The sequence below is a fragment of the Dunckerocampus dactyliophorus genome, chromosome 3 (assembly GCF_027744805.1).
Source record: "Dunckerocampus dactyliophorus isolate RoL2022-P2 chromosome 3, RoL_Ddac_1.1, whole genome shotgun sequence".
In the NCBI taxonomy this organism is placed as follows: domain Eukaryota; kingdom Metazoa; phylum Chordata; class Actinopteri; order Syngnathiformes; family Syngnathidae; genus Dunckerocampus; species Dunckerocampus dactyliophorus.
Genome location: NC_072821.1, coordinates 5,587,068 through 5,606,717, shown reverse-complemented (window position 1 = coordinate 5,606,717; position 19,650 = coordinate 5,587,068). Strand labels below are relative to the sequence as shown.

At 41.1% G+C, this 19,650-nt stretch overlaps 1 protein-coding gene across 1 annotated transcript in view; it reads right to left on the bottom strand.

Moving 5' to 3' along the window:
* Positions 1-19,650, bottom strand: part of cd276 (CD276 molecule) — a 95,130-nt gene that overhangs the window by 2,501 nt on the left and 72,979 nt on the right. Inside the window, exon 7 of the mRNA XM_054771265.1 lies at positions 18,511-18,547. Within this exon, the coding sequence (XP_054627240.1) occupies positions 18,525-18,547 (23 nt within the window). The 3' untranslated portion in view covers positions 18,511-18,524. The remainder of the gene's footprint in view (positions 1-18,510; positions 18,548-19,650) is intronic.

The window sequence follows — 19,650 nt, the reverse complement described above, 5'->3', positions numbered from 1 at the left end:
CACTTTCCAGAGGGGCACAGCAACAGCTTTACAACCTCTTTATACTTTAATTCTGAGCTCTTCATTGTAGTCGCTTGTTGATGCTACAGTCCAACGCTATAACCAAATATACTGCCTCTTTTTAAAAACTATTTGTAAACCTTTTACAGTAAGTTACACAATCATTGACTACTTCTCTTGATAGCTATGCCGTCCCAAGAACCAGAAAGAAAAGCTAAAGAGAAGCGATAGCTTTTACAGTACTCCAATCGGCCGGTGCCTTTACCCTCCTGGGGTATAAGATGTCTTTCAGAGAGGAGTCATTGAGTACAGAAGCTTCAAATAAAAGGCCTCTGCTACAGTGCACTGTGTAGCATCTATCAATAGGTAGCCAGCGGGCCAACGCTGGTCACTGGATGATATCAGACTGTCCCACAAGTCAATTTACACAAAAAAATTACAAATCCAGTAGAACATGCGAGTCAGCCATGATTAACATGATTTTTGCAGTAGGTCCTTAGGCTGCGTTCACACTTGTGGCTTGGTACGCTGGTCAGGACCAAACGTATTTATGTCAGGTAAGTAGTAAAGATAATATGCATAAAGTAAGGACTTGATTGGGCAGTTTTTGTGACTTATTATATGGCATATTCCCCCCATCCGCTGGGTTAAAAGTGTTTTCTTTTTTAAATCCTGCTATATTTACCAGCTTAATTTCACAAAAAGCTTCTAAAATATACTTGTAAAAGGACACACACAAAGGGAGAGAGCTGAGCAGAGAGACAACACTTTCAATGCATTTTCTGTTACCTATTTGCCATTTCTGCAAAGATTTTTGTTGTCATTTTAACACTTGTTCGTGTAGAGTTCACATTTGAGTGAAGCGAACTGCACAAGAGCAGTGGTCCCCAACCCCCGGGCCGTGGGCCATTTGGTACCGGGCCGCAGAGAAAGAAAAAATAATTTCCATTATTTCTTTTTTTTGGGATGTTTTATTTTGAAAAGTGGCCGGATTCTGTCTGTTACATCCGTCTCACTTGACGCATGTCCATTATGCGTGTGCTAACTTGCTCTCGCCGCACAGATAGACTACTACTGTATTTTTATCATTTTTCTTTCACCTCATATTTGGTGTCAAATGCTGAGACTATGTGGAAATGCTTAAAGGTAAGTTTTGATGGCTTATTGAGTGCTAATGTGCACATTTGTCTCAAGTTAATTCATGCTAGCGCAATGCCTGTTTCCACACACGTCAAACAGCAATGTAATAATCTCTCGTGAAAAACTTTGCTGGAACTTGTACTGGTGGATGGTGGGTCGGCATTCATTTTGTGCTTTTAATTTGATGTTATTAATGTCTTAGTTTTACACAATAAATAAATAAGATAAATTACATAGATCCCCCCCCGTCCGCGGGAGATTTGTGGGAACACAAGCCGGCCGGTCCGTGGGTCATAAAAGGTTGGGGACCACTGCACTAGAGTACACTTACCAGGGTTTGGATGACGGCATTCACACGTGAGCAAATGGACCAAACTAGCAGAAGCAATGAAACCAAACATGACAAATGTGAATGCACCCTTAAACACAGCAGAGAGCTCCTGTTAAATAGAAGATCCATGATGGTTTGCTTTAATCACACCTTTGCACACTGCTGTTCTGCAATGAGTGCAAACAGCGGAGGCACTTTACAACAACGCACCTACGTGTATTCATGCGGAAAACTGTGATACTATAAAAAAAATGGCCCACAGAAAATTTAGGAGAATAGCCCTACTCTAGACCAGGGATTCTCAACTGGTGAATTGTGACCCAAAAGTGTGTTTCAGATGTAATGACCCGATGTCCGTGAATGCATCTCGCGCTCATGTTTGTCTATCCGCTTGGTACGCCGCCACGAGGTGCGTGCCATGTTTGTGGGTGACTTTGTCAAGCTTGAACAGGAGGGGAAGGACAACGAGTGGGAACTTGACGTGCCATCCGTCCAACACACAGCTACAGAAATCTGCTCGAGAAGAGAGCACCATGAAGCAGCGTCTCAGCGCTGCAGCTCATGTCGTGTTGCAAACAGTCCGTTAAATATAAGTTTAAAAACGTCTGCAGTTTGGGTCACCGCTTGTCCTTCAGAGTTGATGGTGGGTCCCACAACCAAACCAGTTGAGAACCACTGCTCTAGAGCACCATCCAAATTTTATGGGCAGCCGTTAACACAGGGAAAATGAAAGTAAATGTGTTTAATAAGAAGAGGCGTTCTTCCCCTCCGATACCTGAACCACGAGACGCTGATGGACGGATTCATTTGCAGCAGGTACACAAAATTGAAGTCTACTTTAAGTGGGCTATCAGCGCTTGTTCATGTGCAAAATAAGGCGGATTCAATCTCATCGACCATTTCTTTCCCCCCATGCCGCTCTTTCATCTACATTGAAATAAAAGCACCGTATAGTTCATCCTCTGACTTTGCGATGTCCCTTTTAATTTGTATATTGGAAGGAACATTAGACCAAAAAAGAACAGCGGGGCTGCTGCTTTATGACACCTCAGCACCCCGAGAACAATCAGAGAAGTCATCAAAGACACACAACAGGGGTGAGACCATGAAACTAAAAAAAAAAAAAAAAACATTTGCAGAAGAATTCAGGATAATGAGCAAGCAAGTTAAACCTGGGTAATTCTGAAACATCATTACCGCAAGGATCAAACGTATCCCACACAAATTCTCCGTGCAGGAGTGGGTAATTATGTAGCATCTATAAGCTGCACAAACAATATACAGATGAGCTTATTTGGAAACATTCCATTAGCATAGCTCCGTTTACCTGTAACCTATCAGGTACCAGTGCTTGGTAGAGGACTCTACTTGAAATGAGATCCCTGGGGAAACTTCAAAAATAGTTGAATGTGTGTTTACATTTTCCATTATCATCATGGGAGGACCTTGCATATCAACATGTTGTCTTACTGCAGGGGTCTCCAGCCTTTTTTCTTTTGAGAACTACTTCTACACAATGAAAATGGCCGAGCGGTATTCCTTTTTGTAACATTTATTTGAATAGCTTATTTCAACCCACAACAAAGTGAATACACTTGTTTTGCCACATTAATAAACTCACATTTTGTACGAAAACAACAAAGAAAATACATCTTGTACTTCTTTCTGGTGCAGGTGTCTTCTGACTTGCATCACTATTAAAGCTACTTTGACAAAAAGAAAGGAGGTGAGCTATGTGTGTTTTATTTCAATTGTGTAAATTGTACAAATATGGTCATGCTTTTATTTGTTTCAAATAGGCCTGTCACAATAACAAATTTTGCTGGACGATAATTGTTCCACACATTATTGCCGATAAACGATATTATTGTCAACATTATTTTGTGACAGTGTCACTTTCGTTATTGTCTGAATATTGACAGAGAAATGACCCGGAAATACTCTGAAGTTCACATTGTGTGTCAATGCTGACATCAGCTCATTTGCATATACACTTCCTTGATTCACTTTAAGCAACATTGCGTGTGGAATATGCTGTTTACGTTTAATGAGGTGTAGTGTTTTGTGGGAGTTTGGTCAAAGTGCATGTTTTGGATGGAGTAAAATGTTTTTGGTGCATAATGAGGTGTTACACTTCCGGAGTCACACCAGCTGAAACGAAAGTGGCATGGTTTTGGTTTATGTATTTCATTGTCTTTGTCACAAACCTTTTCATGTCACAAAATGGCGGAGCACAAACAGGCTCAAATTGATATCAGATCATGTTTTATACACAACAGGCACAAAGAAAGTATTCGATTGTGTAGCACACGACACACACAGCTAGTGAGTGCACACAGAGTGCTGCTGCTGAGTGTGCACTCGCCAGCAGCCCCGTCTCTCTCCACGGGTACAAAGTGACTGAGTGACTGACAGGAGGGTTCACTCACTCCGTTCATTGCGGAGAGACAGTTGCACTGAGTGAACCCCCTTGTCCTCCATCGAGGCTGGCAAAATTATCAACTTTGTTTTTATTCATCGTGCGGTTAATTGGTTTATTGTTTATCGTGACAGGCCTAGTTTCGGACATGCTTAACATGTTACAATCAGGACCATCACATAATTATAGGTGAACAATTTAACATGTTGGAAAAGGAGTAGACTTTATTTAATCCTACCTCTTCCGCATGTCTCAGTAATTACTTATAGTTTGTTCACTTCCTGTGTTTAAATGTTACCATTTCCTAATAGACAGAAACGAATAGATCATGTGTAACAGTAGATACCTTATGCAGTGATGAAAGAAAAAAAAGGGAAAAATACATAGAAATACATTTAAGAGTTGTTATATGTCAATATTAACAGCACTTAACCTCTAAGAATGTTACCTAAAACACTGCCTTAATAGTTAATAAAGGCTTTAGTTAATACAGGGTAACAGTTTGACCCTGGAACAGATGAATTCAATCTCCATTATTTCCAGTGGGAAAACCTTAGAGGCTCCACTGTGTATGAATAATTTGCCATGCGGCCTGAATAATATTACTAAAGGGACATAATGCATTTTAAAGGATAGACTTATATAAGCTATTGGCTATCAAAGCTTTTTGCTGACAGTTCATCTAAAATCAATGCAACTCTTACTGTATATCCATAAAATAACAATCCAGCGGCTGCCTGCAACCTGCTTGGCTTTGCAAAAAGGTTGCAAATCCAGCGGGAATATCTAATTTGACCACAACTAATGTGCAAAAACGACGATACAGTATGGGGTGGGTAAGAGGAGGTAAAAGACTAAAATATTCCTTGGTTGGCAACATGGCAAAATCATTTGTAATCATTTCCTGTTAGTCCCCACTGGTTGCTTGGCAACCTCAAAGAGAAAACTGCCAGTAAATGTCAAACTAAACATTAGTTTTAGATCCAGTTCATCGAGGTTACGTGTGCTATATATTGCATACTTTACATATAAGCATGCTTTGTAGAATGGGAATAAAACATGCACGTCATATAAAGACCTACAAGTCAATGGGAACTCAGATAAATCCAATAATACTGACCAGGGCTGTTCAACAAAACTGTTCCAGGGCCACATTTTTACAAAGCTAAGGACTGTTGGGGCCGGACTTGTCCCTTCCCTATTATTCTTATTTTATATATGCCAAAGCAAGGTTTGCCTCACCAAATCCGTAATATAGTAAATAAACTATGAAAACACAAGTACTATGTTTACACTCGTCAGGAGTGATCTTCTGTTTTCGGGACCTGCTGCAAAAACATGACTGTGAATATTGTCATTCATCCAGGTCAGTGCATTCTCAGGGCATTGAATCCATCGCATCTGGACTGTTCAGGATGCCTTAGAAGATGTTTCGCCTCTCATCCTAGCAGGCTCCATGAGTTCATGTTTAAAGACTAGGTGGGACAACTCCTAGTCTGGCTAGATAGGACGGTTCAATTCTGGCGCAGGATCCAAAATATTTATCCTCTAAAGGTAGAAGCATGTTCAGACAAGAACTGCTTCGCTCTTTTGTGGTGCAAAATGACCAACCATGTTTCCAGTGGAATCATCTCGTTATCTTTGGATACTGCAGCAAGCTCTCAGACTAAAGCTGTCCCATCTGGCCAGACTAGGGTTGTCCCACCTAGTTGTTGAGCATGAACTGATGAAGCCGGCTTGGACGAGATGTCAAATGTTTTCAAAGACAACCTGAACAGTGCAGGTGCAATCGATTCAATGCCCTGGAAACTGCTGCAAAAACACTAGACAAAGATCCTCTATGTCACAGGAGTACTCTGCTGTTTTTAAAGGCCTAATGCAAAACACGAGCCAAAGATCCTCAATATGGCAGAAGTGTGTTGCTGTTATTACGGATGTACTGCAAAAACGCTCGATAAAGATCCTTTATATGACAAGAGTGCTCTGCTGTTTTTCTGCTGCAATTATGTTAGTTGCTCCCAAGTTTTGAACTGAGCTCGCGGGCCGGTCTGGTGTCATTCATAGGTTGGTTTTGGCCCACAGGCAGCCAGTTGAAGAACCCTCATATAGACTGGAGGTACAATATCACGCAGCTGCTTTTGCTTAAGGCCTCACCAATTAGTTCCAGTGAAAACTAGCAATCTGTGGTCCCAATCCAATTCAGCAAATCATTTACTTTTCTTTCCCAGCTTGGTCAAGGTAGCCCACCCCTGGGCATCTCTCCAAAAAAACACCGGTGGCCCTTGTGGTGTTAATTATAAGGCCTGGGCTCCCCCTCCCCCTTGGAGGCTGGGTTGAACATGGGAGTGCATTAATCTTTATTCTTCACTTCAGACTAAAGGATCGTTTGAAGAGACTCCTGTGGTAAGCCCCAAAGGCAAGGTGACTGAGCAGCAGCAGGAAGGTTGAAAGAGGAAAAAAATATATAAGTCGCGGTTTATTCGATGCTCGCAGCAGGACACCTGCCGCTTCGATAGGTGAGTGCGTCATTTGGCCCGCCACTTACATTCTCAGTATGTTAATCGGATTGAATATTTAAAGTGACACAGTATGACATTCCTGGGCGACCTTCTTCCACCTGTGTTTTGATTTATTTGTTTCCCGACGCGGCGTGAAGGTGACCGTCAATTTATAAACAGCTGAAGGACTACGAGATGCTTATTTTCAGCATCGTTTTATCAAGACTCTTTAGGCTGGGCATAGAGGTCAGCAGCGCACTCTGCAGCGACAGCACATCAGAGGTGATGCAGCTTAGCCATTCTCTTCTGTGACATTCAGGCTGGTTTGTTTTGGTTTCTTTCTGAATCTAATGAAGGGTAGACATGACGCCGTGGAACGCTTCAGTGGAAGCAGAATTTATAAGGAAAACATACACAGAAGCCAAACAAAAAATTGGGGAGAGAAAAGCCAACACGGCTAAGAACCAAGAAAGGTCCCTCAGTTTTATTGCATTTTCTGTTTTTTTTTTTTTTTTTTTTACAATGCCGAAACCCTTTCAACAGGGTTTCAGTGACCATAAAGACTGTAATGATAAAATAAAACATAAAAAAATTGAGTGGCACCAAGCAGTACTCATGAGGTTGGGTAAACTTTAGTTGATGTTAAGTTTACTATTTTTTTTAACATGCATGACAGTTACTACACTACACAACAGTAGCTCACAAATTTGATGATACCCCTCACATTCCAGCAAGCATCTTTAAATCCGTATATCTTCTAGCGCTGCAACAATTAATCGACGAATCAATGATTCATCGGTTATCCAATTAATCAATCAATCAATCTCCTTAATTCCAGGGTCTCAAATGTGAAATGTTTTTTATTTCCTCAGTCATCCTTGAAAGCAGACCTATTATCTTTGTGTTTTAGGCAAAACAAGATATTCACACGCACACACACACACACACACACACACACACACACACACACACACACACACACACACACACTTTGGAAAACAGTCGATTGACATTTTTGCCTCTTTTCCGATATGTTGGGAACCAAACCACAAACTGTTTGTGTTTGGTTCATGGGCCGAAGCAATTACAAGATTAATCGAAACAAGCTTCAGATGAATTGACTAAGAAAAAAATTGCTAGTTGCAGCCATAGCATCTTCTCAAGGGACATTATAGAAATGTAACGTGGATATATTTTAGAGTAGTCAGTGTACAGCTTGTATCGCAGTACAGATTTACTATCCACTAAAAATGTGTCAACACACAGACATTATTGTCTAAATAGCTGGCAACACAAGTGAGTACCAAGATAACTGTGTCTTTCCTGCAGTCAATCATGGTGGTGGTAGTGTCACAGGGCTGGGGCTGCACGAGTGCTGCCAGCACTCGGAATCATTGAGAGAAACATACATTCCGAGAGGATTAAGGCACTGCTAGGTAAAAATGGTGTTCACGCTCAATATTGAGGCACAAGTTGTACATGTTCACTGTGAGGTGTACTCACTTTGTGTTACTGGAATAACGGCTGTGTGTTGCGCAACGTTCAGTGGACAATAAATCGATACTTCTTTCCCAGCTGTACATCGACTACAGTTTCATTTCTTTAGTATTGTCCTTTGAGAAGATATAATAAAATCCTTGCAGAAATGTGACGGCTGTACTCTTGTCAGATACTGTATACAGTATTATACGATATCATTTTACACTATACGACGCCTAAAGCACCCTGGAATGGATATTTCTATTTTTGCATTATTACTTATGTGGAAAACTGAATTGAACGTCAATTTCCAACACATTGGTGTGGATATTGTGTAACACTTTAACTGACTATCAGTCAAATCTGGCCATTTGTTGTGATTTATCAGTCTTGAATATCAATCAACAGATCTTAAAATAATGCTTTAGCTGAAAGAGAGGAACAAATCATGTTTCAAAGTTAGCATCTCAAGTCTTAAGCCGCTATTCAATATCTACGCACTTAATTCTGAATGACTTGTTCATTTGATAGTGGTCCTCCTCATCTCTTCACTTAATCTCCTCCTCCTGCTAGAATGGACCACTGGACCAGATAATTAGCATACAGAAATGTGCATGTGTGTGTAATCCCTCCACCGCCTCGATATGATCCAGTGCAATTCAATGTGAGCACACTTCAGAAATGCTATGCATAAAAAGCCACGTGTTGTGCTTTTAGCCATCACAACAGGAGATTGAAGAGACTCTGGTGCTGAAAAAATCCAAATAAACAAAAGAACATGCTGAAATTCATTTGAAAGTACCTGCTGCCACTATTTCACTTTATAGAATTGCATATAAGGTGTTAGTGGTGTGTGGAACTGCTTTTCCCCCACCATGCAAGGTGCTTAACCAAGACAGATGGAACCATGATGGAGGGTTATCAATCGATCAATTGGCCACTCCACAGCAACCAGTCCACGTTTTCTCTGTGACCTGTGCCAAAAAAACCTTGTCCTTACTGACTGAGCGACTGCCATCCCATCAAAAAAAAAAAAAAAAACAGTTCAGAGAGTAAATAATGCCTCTTTTATAAGATAATAATTTAATTAAAGAATTAATTATGTTTGCTCATCAGTCCCGGTCTTTCATCTATAAATTCACATGCATATCTGGGCGTCACAACATCCCAGCGGTCTCCATTCCGTGCATTGCTCTTCCGTATCAACAACAGCACACCACGGAGCCTCTCGCGCATACACACACAGTCCCACGTTTGCGTCATGCGTAATCTTTGGTTGTTAATTGAGCCCACAGGCAGTTGGTTCAATGAAGGCTCCTGCGCTTTTCTGGTAAAAAAAAAAAAAAAACACGAGAAAGGAGCTCTCTGAAGGAGGTAAACAGAGCAGAACTCTTTGCCATGTTCATTATAGCTGTCACTGATTAGCGATTCAGTCGCTGAGCGGCTCCGACACGAGTTAACGCTGGTCACATGTCCTACTAATTAATATGAGAAACATGACATTGCAGAGAGCAAAGCCTGTTCTTTGCAATACAGGTGATGCTCGGTTTACGGCGTCCAGTGTTACGTTTTTTGGTGGTTAGGTCTGTAAACACTCGCTTGAGAAGTAGGTACAGCGCGGTGCGCAGCAAAAGAATACACAAAGTCCTCAATATTGGCCGCACTTATCTCAATTGCTTGACACTAGCGAGCATCATTAAGGATAAAGATTGTATGGTAACGTCTACGAAGGATGACGAGGAGGTGGTTGATCAACAGTCTCTTTATTGCCAAAAACAAAACAGGCTACTGTCGACCGAACCATGCCAACACAACATCAGCAAACCCAACAGTCCTCTCTGAACACAGCCACACACACACATACACTTAAGACACATCGGAAATCACAAAACCCTTTAATGCACACATTTTAACTGCCAGTTTGCTGATCCACTGAATGTGACAGTAAGAACAACGTAGTGTAGTGGTCTTATTATTGCGTTTGAAAGGCTTTGGTTTTCCCTTTTATGACTGTTTCATTTAATTTTTGTATTTATCGTTTTATGACTGTGTTTTATGTCTTTCATGTGTTCTGTGTACAGTGTGAGTGTACACAGAAGTGAGTTAATTTAGCTATAATTTAGCGGTAAGATCCGACTTACATCACAGATAACTCCAGGGCCACCTGTATTACATTTTTACCCCAACATTTCTTTGCAATTAAGTGGATGCTGACAGTGTTTTAATGTAGACATGTGGCTGGATGTTTTTGTCTTTTTTGCAAGTTGTACACTGTCAACAATTTTGAAAATGAAATTTTTGGAAATGTTCATTTTTAAAAAATTTAATTTCATTTTTTTAATTTTTTTTTTTTTTTTTTTTTAACTATAAGAGCCGACTTACATCACAAATAACTTGAGGGCCATCTGTATTACATTTTTTCCCAAGATTTCTTTGCAATTCAGTGGATGCGGAGAGTGTTTTTATGTAGGCATGTGTATTTTTTTTTCCGTTTTGCCAGTTGTACATTGTCAAAACATTTAAAAATGATTTTTTTTTTAACATTTTCATTATTATTATTTTTTTTATTTTATTTCATTTTATTATTTTTTTTAAGTTAGCTGTAAGATCCGAATTACATCACAGATAACTCCAGGACCACATGTATTACATTTTTTCCCAATATTTCTTTCAGTGTTTTTATGTAGACATGTGGCTGTATTTTTTTTTTCTTTTTGCACGTTGCACACCGTCAACACTTAAAAAAAGGTGTGTGTGTGTGTGTGTGTGTGTGTGTGTGTGTGTGTGTGCGCGCTTGAGTAAGTAAGAGTGTGTATGAGCGTGCGCGTAGGGGTGTGTTTGTGCGTAGGAGTGTTTATGTGCGTGTGTGTGGGTGCGTAGGAGTGTGTATGTGCGTGCGTGTGTGTACTTTTTTTTTTTTTTGGGGGGGGGGGCATACAGGGGTTTGCTCCGTGGGGTCAGGTGCTGGGCGATACATCTCTGCCGCCCGTGCCTCCGCCGGGTGGGTGGAGGGTGTGCCTCCTGCATCCCTTGGCGGGGCGGCCCTGTGTCGGGGGTCGGGCGGGGGTTGGCCCGGGGCGGGCCGGGCTCCGCTCCCTGGGGGTGGGGGTGGCGGTGGGCGGGAATTGGCGCTTCCGGCGCGGGCGGGCTTCTTTCCGGTTGTGGAGGCGTCTCTGGGCCTGCCGGTTTGTGGCCCCCGGTACCCGTCTGCCTTTGTGGGGTGTGATCTCTCGCTGGTCTCAGGGGTTGGCAGTCCTCCGGCCCGCTGGCGCCCTGTCCTTGGCTGGGATTACCTCTCTTCGGCCCCTTACTGGTCTTCCCGGGGGGGGGGGGGGGCCTCTCTGGGCTGGCTCTTGGGGCACTGATCTTTGTGCTGCCTGCCCCTATGGGCCTGGTGGCCTTCTGGCGGCCGGGGCCCGGCCTTGCTATTTGGGGCGGGGCTCTCTGGGAGGTGGAAGGCGGCCCCTTTCCTTTCATGCATTCTCAGTGACAATCACACGCCCACACATTCCTGCACCTTTATATATATATGAAGTCTTCCTCACATACAGAGATACCTGTACATATGCACACTCACAGTACATACGTACTTCCCCACATTACTCACTGAGTTAACCAGGGTGTTATTATGTTGTTGGTTTTATTACAGCGACGGTGATATCAGCAGTATGACTATATATATATATATATATGTGTGTATGTACGGTATATATATGTATATATATATATATATATATATATATATATATATGTATGTATATATGTATGTATGTGTATGTATATATATATGTGTATATGTATATTTTTTTTTATTACAATGATGTGCATTACAGTAACTTTGATTCTATTCACTATCATGGATAATCATTTCATTACTACAGTTATGTGTGACTGTTTCAATGCGGTATTATCATGGTGATCACTGTCATAGTTCATCATTTCATGACTGCTATTGTGTGCGACTGTTTCAATGCAGTATTGTCATTGTGATCACTGTCATAGTTCATCATTTCATGACTGCTATTATGTCTGATTGTCATTGACAGCTTTGTCATTGTGGTTGTTGATATTGATTTGTCCTTTATCCTTGTTCGTCTTTATAGTTGTCACGGACATTTATTTGCTGATGTCGTTCTGTATGTTTCTGTTGTTCTGTCACAATTGTTGTTGTTGCTGCTGTTGTCCTTGTCTCTTGTCTCTCTTTTTTTTGTTTTTGTCCCCCCCCCCGTTTCCTTTTCTTTTCTTCTCTGTCCCCTCCTGCTCCGGTCCGGTCGCTCCAAATTTGCTTTATAACAAGCATCAAGGTCGAATAAATTTTGTATGACAGGGGAAGTGTATATCACACTTCTCTCTGGCAGAGTAAATCTGTTGAGCACTTGACGGCATTTAGGTATACAATTCTATCTGCTTTAAAGGCTGGACAGGACAGGGGTAAAAAAAAAAAATAAAAAATATATATATATATATATATATATATATATATTTTCAAGTTGACATTTTCTAAACTTAAGTTTAATTTGCAGCAAATGTGAAAAATGTTGCAAATTTGATGATCAAACAGGCATTTGAACGTGCCTTTTGTCGTTCCTACATATATCATTGAAAGTTGTGGCTGGTAGTGACGAACTTATTTTTAAAATACATCGGGATTCATCTTGACCCAAAATATGCAACAATCTGACAACAAACAGCAACTCTTCCATCACATGATCAAACTATGAAAAAAGTAGATCATAATAATTAGTTCTGATTGTATGTGACTTTTTGCATGGTTGACCAAAATTTGCGTCACATGATCAATGTCGTTGTGGTGGCATGTCATGATGGGCTAATTTTTAGAAAATAAACATTTATTGTTGCTTTTGCAGCTACAAGACTGGGAAATAATGATTTTTTCCTGACGGCTGCTTGTGTCATGGATATTTAAATAGCTATTTGCCTGTTCTCTGTTCTCTCGACTTCTAATCTTTCATCCATCCATCCATTTTTTGTCCCAGCTGACTTCAGGCAAGAGGCAGAGTACACCGTGGACTGTTCGCCAGCCAATCACAGGGCACGCAGATATACCCAAACGGAGATTCAAGCTGTGCGGCCAACATGGTAACCACTAGGGCACCGTGCGGGTGGCCCACTTCTAATCTTATACTGTATATGTGAATATATAGTGGGGGATTAAATCGATATTTCTCAACTCTTGCTGAAGCACGGAGGAGATGGCCATTATGAAACACTAATTGCACCTATAGGACCTTTCTATAGAAACATTTAATCTGCTCTGTCATTGGAATTCATTCAAAGGTCCTCAGGTAGATTACCTGGACCCTCCACGCTGCTACTTATTTCAGCAAATGCTGCATGGTCTGTATTATAGCTCCTCTTAATTGGAGGACAACGTCTATAGCCTTACTTTTAAGTCTGCATTCACACAAAATGTAAAAAGTGCACACTTTGGTGTGGTTTGTTTACTGTACACACTAGTACTTTTATCGTAGGCTGTGCAGAAGGCACAGAAGAACATAGGCATACAATAAGGACTTGATTGGGTGGCATCTGTGACATATTACATGACGTAATTCAAATATTCCAAACCAAAATGTCATCTGCTGGGTTGAACGTATAGGACATTTTTATATTATGTCATTATTTTCACCAAAAGCTTCGAAAATATACTTCTAAAGAGCGCCGTTGCACACGCGAACACACAGAGAGCGAGCGAGAGAGAGAGAGAGAGCGGTGGAGTGAGACAGCACTTCCACATTTTTTGTAATATATTTGTACTTTCTGCATGCTTTTTTCTGTCATTTTAATACTGGTACGTGTAGCATTTGGGCTCAAGTGAACCGCACCGCACCTCATCTACACATGGGCTAATACCCATCTCTTCAAGTGGTCTCGGTCAACTTGTTCGGTTAACACCAGGGATCAGATTATCGTGTTCACAGTTGACAAAATGTGAAACCGTGCTAGCAGAACAACACTGGACCGTGAAGCACTATAATGCTTGTTTGCCATGTTTGTGTTTACTCAACACTACAAACTATTACCTCAGCTTCAAGTATCAATAAACAGTAATATATACAGTATAGCAAAACTAACACACAAACCGCTGTGTGTGTTGCAGACAGACATCCTCTATGTGGTCTGTCCTCGGCTGCTGGTAATGAAGCCATAAAAGTTTGAGTGGATAAACATAAGTCACGGATGAACATGTATCGATAACGCAGTGCTTTATGAAAACAAAGTGCTCCGCCACTCCAAAAATGACTTAATCAAATGCAGAGCCTGGCTTGATTAAATAAGATATGCCGCACTCTGCATAAAACCGTTAATCGATGGCAAAAACTGCCACATAAATATTAGAATAATTGATCAGGGATGATTCAGCAGCGGAGAGGCCGAGGAGGCGTGTGGGATATTAGCGAGCAATAACAGCCTCGGTGAAGGTCAGTGGATACCACGGTAATGACTAATGCCCTTTCTTCAACTCCTACTGGCCAGACTTTATTTTGGCTAGTTACAGGAAATTACTTTCGGTATTTTCCATCATCTTCTGCTTGCGCCGCGCGCTCCCGCTTTATAGCGATGACCAATCAGGGTGTAATAAAAACAAGCTGTAACTGGCCAAGCCTGTAATGAAAAGTATTCACGCAACTGACACCAAACCGACGGTTATTAAAGTAAGAGTTAGAGGCACATCGTAGCACCGATATAGCATGGCACCATGCTTTATGTTAATGTCATCTGGGCTATTATTGCCTTCCTATACTACAATAAGTGTGGCCAGAATATACGCAATGTTTGTTGGTCTACGCATACCAAAGAGGGAGTAGCTCTAAAATGTCCTTCTCTGTTACATCTCATGTCCTTTGTTTGTTCATTACTGCACTTTTCCCCCCAAAAATATCCTGTGCTTTTTAGGCCCATGGAGGCTGAAGCATCCCTTCCAGGGAAGGAGCCACGGCTGAGTGAACACGGGGTCGGTCCTGCCGAGTCACTCACCAAGGGCTAGACGGTCCATCACTGCTTGCACTTCGTCATAAATGAATGCTTGCCTACTGCTGTCTGAGTGGAGCTCGAGCTGGTCCGGGTCACTCTGCTACTGAGTAGGACTTGATATAAAAACTAATCACGTGGAACCCAAGATTTGCTTGAATTTAGAATCTAATTTTCCCATGTAGGAAATAATGGAAATGGAAATAATCTGTTCTGGGGTCAAACTGTCTCCATCACAAATTGCTATTAACTTTGCAAGCGATGCTTCAAGTAATGTTGTACCATTCTTACCTGCCTCACAAGTGTAAAAATAAGTTTAACACTTGTAAAAGCAAAGCATTTAACTTTAAAGACAAATGAGTAAGGCACAATGCGACATCGGTTGGCTTTTTTTTCTCCGTTCTTTGTTTAAACACAAGTCTAAAAACAACCAATAAAGTTTCATTATGTCATATTTTTTCCTCAGTAACAAAGACATTATATTTTGTCAAATATTGTGTGTTGAATATCGCACAACCGGTATCGTTGAGTTACGCAGTGATACCCACCTCTACTAAACCCTGTTGATAGTCAAATGTAAAAACAATAAAACACGAGTTAATCCCTGATACATGCTAACCTGACGTCTTGAAAGGCATGCTGATGTTTTTGCGTGACATCATGCATGACAGAGCTGGATCAAACTTTTTTAGGAGGTTCCAACTCCTCCCAAAATTCTGATCAAATTGTACAAAGTGCTTAAATAAAAGCCGACCACACTAAAATAATAACTGTACGGTACTGAACAGTAACGGATGACTACACGGGGGAAGGATTGCACCACACAACAATAAGGCTGAGTGGGTGCAGCCATCTGAAACACTGTCATGCACTGGCCCAAGCCCTCTTAGTCAGCCTCACATAGGGCAATCATGGAGAGAGGTTATGCTATCAGGAATGTGACATCTTGCGTCTTCCCGAAATGGACGTACATCGAGAATGAACGGGACGTGGACGCCACCTCCGATCTACAGCGCTGATATTTGATGGCTTTTGGACCGAAAGGAAGTGCGTGAAGTGCTGCAAACTGAAGGAGGTCTCTTTCTCTCTCGCCAAGTGTACCCTTGCCAGAGGCCACCCATGAGTCAGACGACGCTGAGCCAAAAGAAGCCACTTCCACCTCCTGATGTGCCCCCTCTCCTCATTCAAAGGGAGTCATTGAATTTGAATTTGATGGCAATTCGAGATGATAGGCCCTGTAATGGTGGCTTGTTGTAATCCAGTTTGGCATCCCTCCAGCTGTCATAAAGTAGTTGGCTTGTGTTGTACTTTTATTGAAGAGAAGTAATAATAAGGACAAAGCAAAGCAAAGCATTTAAGAGTACATGGAGCTGTCTGTGGTGCTGAATGTCCATACACAGTGCTTTGAATAGCACCCAAGCTAAAAGGGTACTTACTTACTTACTTGCTATTGTGAGTATTTTTCTCCCTGCTTGGTTTACTCCAGCAGTGACGTATTTACCACTAGCTGCTAGTGAAACTTCCTGACAGACAGGGCATGAAGTTGTTCATTGTTCTGTGAGGATCATATGGACAAATACATTTGATGATTATTTTGTACATTATGAAAAATATTTCATTTATATTTCTGTCCCAATCTCTGCATGGCCCAGTAGTGAAAACCTATCACTGTGAGTGGGGCTTTATCGTTGGTTGTATGCATTTTTGTACTTTGGGTACTGCTTTATCATTACTAAACTTTCTCCGTATTAAATGAATACGCTGACTTAAACCATAGCTACTGTGAGTGGCCAAAAAATCCATTTAAATGTAAGGATGCCACCATCAAACTGGAATAAAAGATATGTAGGATGATTACTTATCTATTTATCAGTACTCACGTGAAACTTTATCAAAAATGTGATGATGCAAAATACACATTTTTGACCAGAAATTACTATAAAATGTATCAACCAATTAATTATGTTCAGAATTTCAAGTTAATTAAGATAAACACGTTTATGTTTTTTTACATGTGAAGAGGTAGGATGTACATGGCTTCAGGTCCAACGTCTGAAGGGGTACACGACACTACAAAGTTTGAGAACCACTGGACTACAGTGATTTGAAGGTATAACCATATAAAAAAAACATAGAATAAACAAATAAAATACAGTTTTTTACCTAACTCAAGAGGTGGTGCAACTAGGTATCGTGGTGTATCATGTTTACCACAGTTTAACTACAAAGTACGCATGGCATCTGTAAAGCTGAAATTTAGGGTATAAAGATACATTTTTGGTGTTTCAAGATAAAATGTCACTGGATGCAAAACCTGCTGAACCTGTCAACATGGACCCAAAAACAGAAACATAAGAACGGTCTGATGGTCTGTTTAAAAGGCCGATGCTGTAAAACAATGTATTATCACAAACTGTATGCACCCGGATATAAGACGACCCTGAATATAAGAGAACCCGTCTTTTTCAGGGCTTGTTTTGGGAAAAAAAAAAAAAAAAAAAAATTGAAAGAAAAAAAGAGCCCAAATGAATAATTTTTAAGAATATTTTTTTGTAATACCTGTATCAGCGAAATAAGCTCTCGCTTGGAAAAAAGTCTTTTGGCGCCACCTGTTGATTTGCATGTGTTAATCGCTCAATCTTTTTTTTTTTCGTGGGGGAAAAATATTTCGGATCAACACTGTGTTGTAGTCATAATGTAAAATACAATAACATATTGTAATACAGTACTTTAACTTTTTCTTGATAAACTGTATTAAGATGATTATAAAAATGCACTGGCAAAAATAATAACCTCATACCTCATAAACACATTATGAATAATAGGCACACGGATGGGTAAATAAACTTCTTGCATTAAGATTAAGATTTTTCAACACTTTTCATGGTATGCGATATCATTTAATATTGCTATCCTGCTGGCTGTTTTATACTTGCCGCACAAGCAACTTTATGACTGTAGAGTGATCATAAAGTTCTTCACCATTAAAAAATAAAAGTAACTCCATGCCATGTGGTGACCCAAACTTTTATGGCTGTATATTCTGGCTGCGACCTGAACTCTCTGCACATGGGTAGGACGCATCACAACTTTGTTGTGAAGTTGTTTACGACAACAAGGGGTTATCACTCCCCAAAGGCATCTCGACTTCTTCTTCATGCCTGAGGAAGTTCCACCTTTAATCAAACAGGCAGTTTGTAAGATCGCTTGAAGTGATAATCTCTTTTAATACTAATGTTTTGGGTTGGAATCCAGGTGACGTTCAAGATTAGCCTAACTCCCCTCCAAAATGTCACAAATTAGCTGGCGATGTGCTGCTGCAAACAGACTAATAAATTGTTTTTAGACAAAAACACAGAGTGTATCACTCATACCTCCAGTGTTAACAATTAATCAAGAGGCTTCATGCCAGCCATGGGGGGAAAAAAAAAGTTTTGTTTGTATATTATGTATAATAAAAGCACAATTGTCACATCAACTCTGTGATTCGTGAAATCAAAATGTGCAGACATCTGCTGAATTAATGCAGTCAAGCCTCATTACAGCGACACTTACCCGTAACCTCGGGAGACATTTTCCTGCAGGGCAATTGGAAAAAAACTAAACAAAAACAGACTGGAACACAGGTGATCCATATTCACACCACTCACCCGTTCTCTTGGCCTTAGCTCTTCAGAGGCGTCATGGCTGTGAAAGAAATAAAAACAAGAGTGAACACCTGGGGTTAATATCATATAACATAACTGGAAGTTCTGTTGTGTGGCGGACCTAAATATTGACACAAGCTTTGCAGCTGTACTTGTGGTCCCCCCCCCCACCTTGTTCTTATTGCTCCATCCGTCGCCATGCACTAACCTTGCCATGGCTAACAGGAAGCAGAGGGCACAGCGCTTTATTTAATTAGTCACAGCAGCCGAGTGCTCATGCGGAACCAAACAGGGGAGGCAGATTGGGCTAGTGAGATGGATAGGCGATCTACCACCAGAGGCCTTTCGCTGTGCTGTCAGAGGAGCGCAGCTTACACGACAGGGGTGTGTGTGGGGGGGTGCATGAATGTAGATGGTGTCTGTCACTCCTACCAGTGCGACCGCCCTATTACTGGGGCCCATTTAACAATCGCTTGTGTTGCTACTGTATCTGACAAAAGTGAGAGCACCCCTTACTTTTCAGCCACCATTTTATTATAGACACTTGCATATCATTGAGAGTAGTCAGTGTGCTGCTTGTATGGCAGTATAGATTTCACTATCCACTGAAAATGAGTCAACACACAGCCATCATTGTGTAAACACCTGGCAACACAATTGAGTACACATCACTGTGAACACGTCCAAATTGCGCCCAAAGTGTCCATATTCAGTGTGAGCACCATTATTATCTAGTACTGCCCTTAATCCTCTTGCGTATAGATTTCATCAGAGCTGCACAGGTTGTTACTGGAATCCTCCTCCTCTCCTCCATGATGACATCACTGGTGGAGCTGGTGGTTCATGGGTTGGGTTCACGTTTGGAGGTGACACACTTAATCACTCCATCACCTTCAACCTCCTCACTTGATCATCTTGGAGGTGTGCATGGGCTCCTTATCATGTTAGAAAACTGCCATAAGGGAGGGGATCATGTTCATCTTCACAATGGAACAGTACATGTCGGAACTCATGTTGTCCTTTGATAGCCCGGAACACTACACTACCACCACCATGCTTGATTGTAAACAAGGTATAATAATCTTGGTACCCACTTGTGTTACTATCTATTTAGACAATGATGTCTGTGTGTTGCTTCATTTT